This window comes from Pteropus alecto, unplaced genomic scaffold, assembly GCF_000325575.1.
Source record: "Pteropus alecto unplaced genomic scaffold, ASM32557v1 scaffold166, whole genome shotgun sequence".
Lineage (NCBI taxonomy): Eukaryota > Metazoa > Chordata > Mammalia > Chiroptera > Pteropodidae > Pteropus > Pteropus alecto.
The window spans coordinates 2,761,679-2,775,156 of NW_006439757.1; the positions used below are offsets into that span (position 1 = coordinate 2,761,679).

Here is a 13,478-nt window from a genome sequence, read left to right on the forward strand (position 1 = left end):
AGTGATATGCATAAAATAAAAATCAGACCTCATCACTCCTCTTCAATTTAAGCAGAATATTATACAATGCCTGAAAGAAGGTGTTAAGTCAATTATTTTTTTTTTTTATCGTGGTAAGAACACTTAAAATGATACTCTTAATAAATTTTTAAGTGTACAGTGTTGTTAACTAAAGGGACAACGTTACACACCAGATCTCTAGAACTCACTCATCTTGTGTAACTGAAACTGTGTCCCTGGTGAACAGCAGCTCCCCATTTCATTCTCTCCTCAGCCCCTGCTACTGGCATTCTCCCTGCAAGTGAAGTGCTACCTGAGACACAGAGACCAAATGACAGAAAAACTGGACTAAGGGTTGGAGTAACTGGGGCTGTGGCAGGACAGGAGGAGAGGAGAGAATGAGAGGCGCAGGCAATCAGGGAGGGAGGGCAGAAGTAAAGAGAGAGAATCCAAGTGACACAAAAGTCCTGAGTCTCTAAACTTAATCACACATAAAGCTAGGCCTCTAACATCTATGCTCACAATAAAGTGATAAATCCCTCTCTCCACTGCAGTGTGCTTGAGTTGGGACATTGGCAACCAAGACTCCTGACTTCAGGTGCTATTATTTCTCCCGGTTATTGCTATTATCGCCATCTCCTTCAGAAAGCCTTCCCTGATACTCTCAGGTACTCCCTCTCCTGTGTTTTTACTGTACATTTGTACACTGCCCCCCCTTAAATTGTAAAGTCTTTGCTGTGGTCTGAATGTCTGTGTCCCCTTCGCCCTCCAAATTCTTATGTTGGAATCCTAACCCCAAAAGTGATGGGCATTGGGAGGCGGGGCCTCTGGGAGGTGATGAGGTCACGAGAGCAAAACCTTCAGGAATAGGATTCACGCCCTTTTTTAAAAGAGGCTTCATAGAACTCCCCTGCTCCTTCCGCCATGGAACAGTACAAACAGAAGTCTGTGACTCAGAAGAGGGTCCCTAACCTGACCATGCTGGCACTGTGAACTCAGACTTCCAGCCTTCAGAACTGTGAGATACAGGTTTCTGTTGTTTATAAGCCGCCCAGTGTGTGGTATTTTGTTACGGCTGCCCAAATGGACTAAAACAGTCTTGAAGGCTTGGTCCTATCCTTTTTACATGTTGTATTCATAGTTACCATCACAGTGCTTATAACATAATTAAACATATTGTATTTGTAATAAATACGTATGCATAAATAAAATGATCTGTTTATGAACAAATATTAAATAACTGAATGAATAATAAAAATAATAAAAATGTTTGTAGAGTGTTTATACCAAGATAGTTCTAAGCTATCAAATATATGAACTCATTTAATTGCCTCAAACACCTAATGTTGGTTCAACTATTACACCCATTTTATAGATAAATAAAATGAGTAAAAGAAAGATCCTGTGCCCATGGTCACAAGCTCTAATTTGTGTGATTAAGCAGAAGCACTGATTTCCAAGTTTATGACTTTAGTTATTTTAATATTAGAATAAAAACAACATATTCTGTAAAAATTACTTTCTACAATTACTACCCATGTGACAGTTACTTGATAAAGTGAGTCTGGTTATTGTTCTTTTTACAAAAGACAAGCAAGAACAAAGGAAACTTTCAGTTCCTAATATTTTTATAAAACATTCATTGTTACTCAGCAATAGCTCACCACATTAAAAACATTAAGTTCCAAATCGTGTAAGGAAAAAAAAGGTCTAAAAATTTAGAGAATGGGAAAGCTAAGCTCAAGAACCACATTCTTTTCACGAATGAATCATTCAGTTATTCACTTATATATTCAAATACTTAATGAACTCTATATGGCAAGCACTATTTTAGGACCACTAGCCTCAATTTTTTTCTTTACTCTAAAGAATCTAAAAATAATGATTTTAATGTATTTTATACCAACTCCACTTCCAGATGTATTGCCAAGTTTTTAGAAAGGAAAAAAAAAACATTTATACATTTTCATAATGCAATGTTTTACAAATGTAAAAGATTACCTATTTTAGTGATTATTTTTATATTACATATCCTGAACAGCAAATGGCTAATGATTGTTTAAAAATATAGTACTGTACATTTGTGTGTAGCATTTAGAGTTCGAGTGCCATCTTGTGGTTAAAATATATTTCTCTATTTTAACTCATCACAGGTTAAAAAAAGTTAATAGATGGATTGCTGATTATTTACCATAAAGTTATAATTACATATTCCACTTGTTTTAAACCAATTTTTAACTTCTATATGCTCACATTTTCTTACTAGCCTAATGAAAAGCTTTTAAGAATCTAGACAAATAGGATAAATATAATATACAAAAAGAGATTTCTAAGCTCAAATAAGACTAGAAAACACTGATTACTCTGTCCTTCCTGAAGAGTAACTATGCACATTTCTTTATTAACAGCTCCAAGAAGTTCTCTCATAAAGAAATTTGAAATTTTTTATAACTTTATGTTTTCCCTATAATACCAATGAGCAACTTGTGGAATAGACTTCGAGAAACTATTGGATTATTCATCAAGTTCAATTATGTTCCCTTTCACTACACTTTTTATTCTACTCAGTATACCGGGTAAGGCACATTTTAGCAAGTTAATTGCTTCATTATGCCTTGTGCTTACATTTTGTAGCATTTTAAAGTTTACGATGCATACTTCGATTTAGTCTCAAAACAATTTTGTGGGACAGACAGGAAGAGGCTCGTTTTAACTGCCTCCTCATGAGAACAGTGAGGCTTACCCTATTTGCTGAGGCCACATATACCTAATATACAATGGCTTTTTTTCAGTTTCCTGGACACTATTCTAGTATTCCTTGCTCTGCTCATATCCTCTCCTCTTTGGAAAGTTAATGAGAGAAAATAAATAGTGGCTCCCTAAGACATGTCCTAAATAAAGTTCTGCGATATCTAATATGAAAAGTATGTAATATTTACCTGTACGGCATTTAATGATCATATAAAGGAAAAAGATTTTTACGAAGGTTAGCATCAACTATTTTTTTCTATAGAACAGATAAGAAAGAAAACTGGAAGAACCGAACCCTTAACTTTCCATGCCCTACGTTTCTGTGTGGTGGCCCAGGGGACCTCAGAGGGCTTGGTTTCTGCGTCACAACATCTTTGCTTCACTGTGCCTAGCTCAGTTGCAGTGTGGAGAAACTACTGTAATCCCAGATCACACCAGGGATTTACCCTCGGGAAACTGAGTTTTAGCGGATTTTCCGAAAGAATAGAGAACTGAACGGAGATCCTTCTTTCTTAAGGAAAGTCTGCAGGCTTAAACAGCAACAAAACTCTCTCCCTTCAAGTATACAAGTGTCAAAAAAATATTCTGGAGAATGGTGGCATGGAAATGGCTGTTTTAAAGACCAGTCCCAATGCTGCTAATCTCTGGAGTGAGACATGAATTAGAAAAGATTCCATTGCGGTTTCATCCCTAAAAACAAAATGGAAGCTAAGAGGCCAACGAGGCTGGACCTGGGAGCTTTGGGAGCCACAGCTGTTGAAGACTGAAGATACTTCGGCCTTCTATCAGGCACCGGCGTTGATGCAAGACTGGACATAACCTCTGGACCTCAGAATTATGGTTTTTTTCCTATGGTTCTATTCTTTTGATTTATTCCTGTAAAACCAAAAAGTTAAGTCTGACCGTTTTCTTAAACATTTACTAGCTATCATATTAAGGTATTTTGTGACTGGTTACCTTAAAATAAATTTTCAAGAAATGCAGTTAGAGTGATTTGACAAATTACCTGAAGATGTGCTTTTGATTGGAAGACTTCTGGGTTTAGGTTTCATTTTAACTTTTCCTTTTTCAATTTCCTGGTCTTCATTCTGAGATTCGGATAAAGGATTTATAATCATGTCTTCACAACCATCAGGTGCCATTTCTTCGTCGTTTTTGATGGAGGATACTGGCTCATCTTTCATCACACCACTATTTGATTTCTTGGTTTTCAAAAAAGACAGTTTTGGAGAATCCTTTTCTTCATCATCTGATATATGGAAATCATTAATTGTTTTCTTAACTGAATTTTCATCTACCGAGGTGTCAGAAAAATCACCTAAGGAAACTGAAAAATGAAAGAAAATGTCTTCAATAGTATATTTTAAAGTATTGAAGGTTACATTAACCAAAAGATTATCTTAGAGATTAAAAATAAATTTACAACCATGACAACTTAGAGTTTTTATTGACATTTATGAAGTAGAAATTTCAATTTTATTAATTTATTTAAAACACACTTATCAAGTGTGACTAGTGTGTCAAGCACTATGCTTGCTCTGAGAAAAGTTAACCAAAGAGTCCTCAAACTAACAATCAATCATGGGACACTTAGATTTTAGACTGTAAAACTTTATTTGCAAACAATTTCGTTAGATTTTACTATGAGAAGAACGGTAAAGAATGCTAACTTAACTAGATAGCAATGATTAAACTACTGCTCTGATTATTTTTACAGAAAACATTAAGAGTCATTCACTGGATACTGAAGTATAAAACACTAGATATTGAAGTATAAAACACTGAATTTCAAGTTTAGAATTCTGTATGTTTATATCTAAATTATTTTTACAGAACCAAAAGAAACCAAATTAAATCATACTAGTAATGATATATTGGGTTTTTAAAACTGAGTCCCTATTACATACAAAAAAAAATCTGATTTATAAAAAGCATTATAAAAGTGATTCTGATGTGCACCAAAGTTAAGTTCCATGGACTCTAGTTATTAACTCACTGCAGGGTCTCATAGGGTTGACTTTAAAGAGAACTTGTCATCTCCAATGTCATTTACTACTGAAAGGCATCCCTTTATTGCAAATTGTCAGTTAATTAATATTTTCTTACACACCTTCAGAAACAACCAAGGGCAATCATATAACTTCTTGAAAATTGAAAGTGGCTTTTTACTCATCTAAAACCAGTGAATTCATAGACATTATTTTAACATAAGGGATTTTTTTTTAAAGGAATGGATTAAATAAAAGGAAGCAAAAAGAAGAAAAATGGTTTACTTTTCTCACATACCAATCTCATCACTGTCAAAGTCATCAGAGTATTCAGAACTCCTTTGTCTGGCTGAGCGAGCTGTGATTGCTTTTATTAGCTCATCCTGTAATAAAATAATTAAAATCAATTTCCACCCAAAGAATGGAGGTCTCATATTTAAAATTAATTCTTTAAACAAATAATGCTGAGTTAATAACTGCTCTCAAACTTAGGTTTCATTCACCTACAATAATCACTGAAAGCCAACTGATGCCTCAGTTTCCTGAGGCAACCAAGCTCTCAGACTCCATGCAGCACATCACAGCAAAGATTCTTCTTATGGAGCTTCCAGTTAAATGGGAGGAGACGGACCATATCAAATAACATAATTGCAGAGATTGAAATTAGACAGGATTCATTATAAACTGGCATTTCAGAAGAAACTGGTACTTTAAAAGATTTTTTGTTTCAGCAGATTACAGTAATGAATATAATCAATACTACAAATTTAGAGTTCAAAATAGTAGTGACTGGACAGAAAAAACTTAAAGGTTGTTATATTATAATAGGAAAAAATCCATAAAGCATGTATATGAAAATACCAATTCAAAGTTGCAGTTCAACTTTTAAAAGTTGATTTACTTTTAAGTTAGTAAGAACTTAGCTTTGAGGCTAGTTTGGTAGTTTTAAAGACACACAGAAGAGTTTGGAAAACTATAGCCAAAACATGACCATCTGCAAAATTTCAAAAAGAATGTAAGACTTATTCTAGCTTTACATAGGACTCTTCTAAAATCAGTTCAAATCCAATGTTCCTAAGATGGCGTTTACTTGTAAAATCATTCAAAATAAAAATGCTTTGAAATACTTTACCTGGAAAGTAGTTCTTTTGGTGACTTTTGGACTTTTTGTATATGCCAAAGTTGTGCTAAAAACTTCATCAGACATAATATTTGGGGCTTTTTTTTTACTCTTTACCTTTCTAAAAGGGCTAATAAATGATAGGAATAATTCAACATCTGATGGTGGCTGAAATATACAAAAAACAAATCAGATTTTTTTGCATATTTAAGAATTTCTATTACTACACTTAGTGTCCCCGCCCCAAAGTCAAACAAAAACAAGAAAAGCGTTATGTGAACACTGAGCAACATCATCACTTAAAAATGTAAACGGAGTTTTGGTAAAGAAAAACCAAATTCTCATAACAAGGTTGTTTTCAATGAAATTCAAAATTAAATTATCTTACAATAGTTTTGGAATGACATGAAGGATGAGCAACTGAATAACTGCGATAGATTAATGTGATAAAATGTCTCCAATTAAAATAGAAACTTTATTTTCTCCCTTCTCTTCCATTCAAAAATTATAACATTGCCTACAAAACAGATGCTTATTTAAAAGTCTACCAAGAGATATAATACCATAAAAGATATTAACTATGAGCACCACAAAAAAAAAAAAAAAAAAAAAAAGCAAAAAGAAAGAAAATGCTTGCCGCAGCCCTATGGAAAGAAAAAGGTCATAATGATAAAACTGCAAATAGCGATTTTTTTTCAAGCCATTTTTCCCTCTTACAAAAATGTTAATAGGCTTAGATAAAACAAAACGCAGCTTCCACAATGCGCCGCGTTAAAGTCGTCGTATAAATGGGTCCCTGAAGGTTTCTCGTGCTCGCAGCGAAGGCCCGGGCCTCAGAAGCCCGGCCTCTCGCCGCAGCGCGCGCCGGTGACCGCTCCGGACGCGGCCAGGTGGCGCCCGCGTCCCCGCCCGCTCCGCACCGCCAGCCGAGCACCCTGCACTCGCCAGGCCCGTGCACACTAGGGTGCTGTCTCCACCCGGTTTTTCTGCGACCCCTCAAATCCCGAGCTCTGTACCCACCCCTGTCACTTTTCCGGACGGGTAAACACGACCCCGAGACGGAGCGGCTGGCCTCGGGAGGGAGTCTCTCTCCTGGGATTAGGCCCGGTGACTCTCGGAGAAAAGGCACCAGACAGAGCAAATGGGCGGGACTAAAAACGGAGGTGGGAGGCGGTTGCTAGGAAACAGCGTCTCTGAGAGGAAGTGACTTCCATACAGTCAAGTCTCTCCGGTACCCAACACCACCCAATGGCCCGACGCGTCACTGGGGCAACCACGGCGACGAAGGAAATGACATCAGCCCTCTGGGTCATGGGAGAGGGGTGCAATCTCTCGCCTGTTCTTCATTTGTTGCCCAGGAGACAAGACTGGTCCAGCTCCCACTCTCCGGCACCGAAAGCCTTGCGCTTGCGCGGGGAATGAGAGCCTGCATCCATAGCTGCTGCATGAACCAAAGCACATTCATCATTTTTCCACGGATAGGACATGAAGTACGTGAATCGAAGTAGTGAAATGACAATAGTGTACAGACAAATGGGACAGAATAGCATGATAGTGACGCTTGCAGACTCAGGGGTCAAACTGCACGTTTGAATTCTGGCGCCCCTTCATGTTTGATGCCCTGCAAGTTAATATCTTGATGCCTCAGTTTCCTCTTTTGAAAAAAAGAGGAAATAATAGGCACCTTAACACGGTGCTGTGCATATGAAATGAAATAATGCAGGTGGAATACTTGCAAGAGTGTATGGGATTGTGTTCAGGCAATATCAAATATGCTTTTTAAGCAACTGAGCCACAAAAAACCTGTCGACACAGGAGTCATCCCTGTCGACACAGCCGAACACCCATTCCAAGTGTTACTTGAATGTAAAATTTTCCCCTTTGTATACTCGGTGGATAATCTGGTTAAAATCAAACCAGTCAACAAAATGACCTAATAAGACGGAGGACTGTGTGCTGCTAAGTTAACCAAAATCATCATCACTTAATTAGCATAGATAATCTTTCAACGAAGGATAAAAACACTTCTTTAAATAATACTTTAAAATAGCATGGATTTCTACTATTATAATTTAAAAGAAACTTAATCCTAGGTAATTTGAATCAATTTACTGCCTAGTAATTAAATCATTCCAGGTATTTTTCCCCTTATCTCTAAAATTTATTAATTTTCATTTATTTGGGAATTATTTATAAATGAATAAAATTGAGTTAAATATTTAATAAAGTAATGTATTGAAAAACTAAATGTGCATAACAAGAAATATAAAATTTAGTAAAAAATCTACACTTTTAGCAAATATGTGCAATGCAATTTTTTGAAAATTAATTATTTTATGGCGACATTGGTTAACGATATTCAATAAGTTTCAGCTGTACACTTCCTCTCTACCCTCTGATTGCAATGCAGCTTTTTAAAGATCATGTTCAGGTTATGCTACTTGTTTGAAAAACTGTTTGATCAATATTTGCTTACTTTTGATGTTTTTAAACATTTTTGAGCACCTGCATAAGAGAAAGATTTTCCATTCACCAATTACTGTTAACTTTCTGATCCATATAAATTACTGATCAGTAAATATGATTCCGTCATAGGATCTGAGCTTACAGCAAGAAACAGCCTCTGCATTTTCTTTATATGTGAAGTACTAATTTGCTTACGTTGAAGTATTTCAGAAACTTCTGCTGTTTATTTTTTAATCCATTTGGCTAATATAATTTTCATTTAGACAGAATTTAAGAAAATAAATAAAATTAAAATTAATGAAAAGAGCCTTTAAAAATTTTTCTTTTCTACAGAACTTATCAAACTTTTATTTCCAACTTCAATCAAAATAATAAATGATATCAACCTATGCCATACAAAGCCATAGTAAACAGACAGTTAACCTAAAATGGTTAATTTCTTCACAAGACCTAAAGCACAATGTCTTCCCACTATTCTCTTATCTTAAGCAGCAGAAAATTAATGTTTTATTAATATTTTCAGTTTGTTACACTATATGTTAATGATAACATATAATACCTGAATAGTATGATTTTATCTAATGCATAATTCACAGTAAATACATAAATGTTGAATGAACTCATAAATAAACAAATAACATTTTAAACTGAAAAATAATTTTTTTGAAATGTACCAAAAAGTCAGACATACACTTTAAAAAAATGAAAAGACTACAGCACATAAAATTTCTTATCTAATATTTTCTCTGTATTTTATTTTCATTTCTCTAATATATACTAGATCTCAGAAGGATTTGCCTAGCAGACAGTTTTAGAGTTTAACACATTTTTTTTTTTTCATTTCTGAATCTTGCCTTCCCTTATTCATTCATCAGTCAGTAAGTACACCCATATCAATAATTTTCTGGGTCAGATTTTGGGAATTCAAAGGTAAATCAGCCTAGGTCTCTTGCCTAGGGATCTTATAGACTAGAGCTACCTGGGATGGTGGGTAAACACATAATGATTATACCTTGTTATAATTTCTCCATAGGAGTACAAAGTGAGCAGCTCTCAAGAGAGAGCTAACAATTCTTCCTGGAGGCTCTAGAAAGTTTTTACAGAGAAAGTGAATTTGAGTTGATTAATGAATTGAGGATGTAAGGAAGGATCCAAAGTACATTCGAAGCAGAGGAAATGGTGTATGAACGTGGAACTCACTCCACTGTGGATTGAAGTGGTTGAGCACAGAGACAATGTTGGTGCTCAAACTGTACTACCTATCAGGCAAGGAGGGGAGTGAGGAGATCCATTTCCGGGCAAAGAAGCAACTGAGACGTGACTCTTCTTTGAAAATTCCCTGCCCTCATCTCAGCAGGCAAATTGTTTATGTCCTGAGATTGGCAACACAAGTTAGAGACAAAGGATCTCATACTTACGGCCAATCCTGGTTGAAACAACAAAGCACCTGCCTAGCATTTTGAGAAGTGTACTCCTCAGAGCAGATCCATTGATAAAGATCGTACTTTTATTAAACGTGTCAGAGGAGCACGAGAGAGCAGTTACCAATACTAGAGTCAACTTGAGGATGTGGACAGCAGGAACCTTATAGAAGGGAAATAGCAAAATCCTCAGGAAACACAACCATGACCAACTATACTGGTTAAAAGTGTTTATCAACATGTTATGAGTGAGGGAAAGCTGGTCATGTTTGTCAAATACACCAGTATGTTGTCTTCTTGATTGTTATGTAGAGATACATGAATTATTATACAGCTAGAGAAATATAATTCCTCATTCCTACTCAGAACTTGTCATTCGGAACAAATTATTTTTGTTATCAAAGTAATGTCCTTGGTTAAATGTCTCCTACAGATATTGTTCTAGACAAAGAAACATGACCCGGGCAGACAGTACCTCTACTACCTGCATCTTGCTAAATGACCTGTGCCTAGTATAATTCTGGGCGCTTTTCTCATATCACTTAATTCAGTCTTTCCAAAACTCTGTGAAATTGGTGCTTTTTATATCTATATTTCACAGGTAGAAAAAGGAGGTTTGGTAATATCTTGAGACACAATTAAGTTTGAAAAAAATATTTTCTCCTGTGAAATATCCCAGGCTAGACAATTTTGTTATATAAACTTTATTATGTTATTGTAGTTTTAAGAAATCTTCACTTTTAATAATGTTTCATATATGCAAAACCACATTGTTCTTATTTAAGAAGTTGATCTAATGTTTTCTTTCTTTCCCGATCTAGCGCATACTACATAAAGGACTTTCATGTGTCATTTCCATGTGAGCTCCCCCTTTCATTTACCTGTTTTGAATTGCTCCATGTCTTCCTGCTTTAAGCACCTTCCTTTAAGACAAATCTTGTTTCAGGATAGAAAAGAAAAATCACCTATTTATATGTTTTTACGTGAAAACTTTATGAGTTTTTATGGAATTAAGATAGAGCATTGAAGAAAGCCCAGATGTCACTTAGTGGGAAGTTTCCTTGGAAAAAATCATTCATTTCAGGATTTTCCAGGAAAGGCCAGGGTCCAATGATAGTTGATTAGAATAAAACAAAATTTTCAACACTATGTGCAAAAGCCAATTTTGATTTAACGTTGCACTCATGTAAGAATATGATTCTTCTTCTTTTTTTTCCTCCCTTGGGAAGTCTTTTCTAGGAGGGAAAGAAATCCCGTGGGATACATTAGTAACCAAGTCCCAGCAGATGGCAGCAAAGGATTTAACATTCTAGAATATAGCAAGAATGGAATCAATATTTTTTGAGATATTTTATTTTTCTTAGAGTGATTAAAAGGTATATTAAAATAAATTAATTTTTCTAACAATTTCATAAAAATTTAATAATCAGGTTTTTTTACATCAGAAAGTTAGAAATTTAGTAGTTTAATGTGACAAGAAAATTTTTTTTATATAAATATTTTAAAAGACTTCATATAAGCTGCTCACCAGCCAATCCAGTCCCTACTCTCTTAAACTCAACCGTGATCGTTAATAGTTAAGATTCTTTTTCATACTATTTTTTCTATGCACATAAAAATGTTCACATAACATATATCCTTCTATAACTTGGTCTTATCACTTGAATATCTTTTTACATTAATCAATAGCTGAATTGTGCATCACTCTATGATTACACAATTATGTATATTTTAAAACCATTATTGATGTCCTTTTAGCTTGTTTCTAACTTTTATGAGCAGCCTTGAATAAGTGTTATGGCATAATTATTTATTTTGGATAAAATGCTAGGGATGGAATCATTGAGCCAAAGTATATGTACACTAACTGTCTTTAAACTTATTGTCAAATGCCTTCCAGAAAAGTTTTTATGACATTCACTCTAATGTACATCATAAGAATAGTTTTCACCTAAATTTACTCATTAGTTATTCACTTTTGTTGTTGTACTCTTATAAGATGCAATTTTGTTTGATAAATATTGCTTATTTTATTCTGTGCAACTCTATTTATTGTCTTCTTTAAATATAATTTCATATATTTGTACAAAGTAAAAAATTAAATGTCAAATAAAAACATAAATATAAAATATTTTCTATAGTTTTTAAAAGGAAACGTTAAGGGTTAAAGTAAGGAGAAATTATTTAAATATAATGGGAAAAATATTCTTCTGTGGGTAAAAATAAACTTTTCAAATTTCCTTAATTATATAAATATTATTCCTAGCATTGGGAAGATGATATTTAACATAGTCCTCTTAAGGAAATCCATCAGGTCACAGGAACTGAAAATAACATAAATTAAAGCTCTTCATATTTAAAACAGGCAGTGATGAGTGTCAAGGTATTACTAAATATTTTATGTAACACCAAAGGCACTACATTTGCCCAATCATGGATTCGACTTGAGGCATTTTAAATACATGCACTATAGCCAACTTAGAATAAACCGTAATAAAAACTTTCTGTTATGCAAATTTCTTAACCTTAAACTGAACTTTTGTAATTCCTAAGTAAATATATAAGGTGATTCTTTAATTTCTTGGCCTAAATTCAAATGTTGACTTTTCATTTTCTAACAGCATGTTTATGCAACCCGTAGCCAACTGATTTTCTTCTATTATGGAGAAAGAATAAAGAATGTACTCTGTAAAAATCTGATACGGACTTTCCCCCCTGTATTATATATCACAATGTCTCTTTTCCTTCTATAATTAAAGCACACAAAATTTTCCATTTAAAAAGCCAATATTATATCTGTTAGTAAGACATGTTTTCACTATTGACTGTAGTGAATCTAATTTTTTTCTGTCTTCATTACGTTCATTTTGTTTTAAATTTTGGAGTGATGTGTGTCTGGGGTCAGTAGGTGTTGGGTAAAAAATTAGCGATGTATGTAAAGTTACAGATAGTACGAACTTGGTAATTTTTTTTGAGAGGACATATATTGTAAAATCTAAATCCTTTGAAAGTTTGGACTAACATTTTTAAAAATGAAATTTCACTTTTTTAGATAGAGTGAGAATGAAGTGATGAGACCTGATTTTGCATCTGGCTTGTGAACATCAGTTTTAGAATTTATATTCAAATTTGTTTTAGACAATTTTCTTTTAGACACAACAATTCAAAAACATGTCTCACTTAAGAGTTCTACTATCTAGTTGAAATTGTGCTACCCTTGTCAAAATGCAGTTATAATCCTGGAATGCCATCGAGGTAATCACATAACTCTTTTTCATGGATCCCTTTGATGATAGGAAAACACCTATTTGAATACTTCCAATATACGTAGATGAATACATCAGCACATGAAACATGTGTTTCATTGCGGGACAGCTTTAATTATCACAATTTTATTTTTCATACTTAATCAAAATATGCTCCCCCGTTTTCTATACATTGACCTAGTTCTATTCTGCAGAATTTCAGAGAATAAATCTAATCTTCCTTTCACAGGACAAAACATCTATTTTAGAAAGATTTTGCACACTCTCCACAATTGATCATTTTCCTTTACTGTTTCCAAAGCCTATCACCATCCTGTTTGTTCTTTTCTGGACAATATAATTTGATTTTGTCTTTCAAATGTGTTGTCTGAAGGTGAACAGAGTAACCCAGATATGGTTTGGCTTGTGCAAAGGGATAATCCCTTTTTAAGGTCTGAGCACTGTTAACACAGTCTGAGACTGTTAA

General features: G+C 34.4%; 1 protein-coding gene across 7 annotated transcripts in view; it reads right to left on the bottom strand.

Annotated features, from left to right (window-relative positions):
• Window positions 1-7,026, bottom strand: part of MAP9 (microtubule associated protein 9) — a 30,841-nt gene extending 23,815 nt beyond the window's left edge. For 6 of the 7 annotated variants that reach the window (XR_003047826.1, XM_025050398.1, XM_025050396.1 and 3 more), the window contains exons 1-4: window positions 6,880-7,026; window positions 5,872-6,027; window positions 5,038-5,122; window positions 3,758-4,078 (exon numbers count right to left, since the gene is read on the bottom strand). Coding sequence is in view for 6 of the 7 variants with exons in the window: in XM_025050398.1 (XP_024906166.1) it covers window positions 3,758-4,078; window positions 5,038-5,122; window positions 5,872-5,946 (481 nt within the window). In the remaining variant the exon portion in view is untranslated. The remainder of the gene's footprint in view (window positions 1-3,757; window positions 4,079-5,037; window positions 5,123-5,871; window positions 6,028-6,879) is intronic. The other variant, XM_025050399.1, reaches the window with a different exon arrangement.
• Window positions 7,027-13,478: the final 6,452 nt, after the last annotated feature.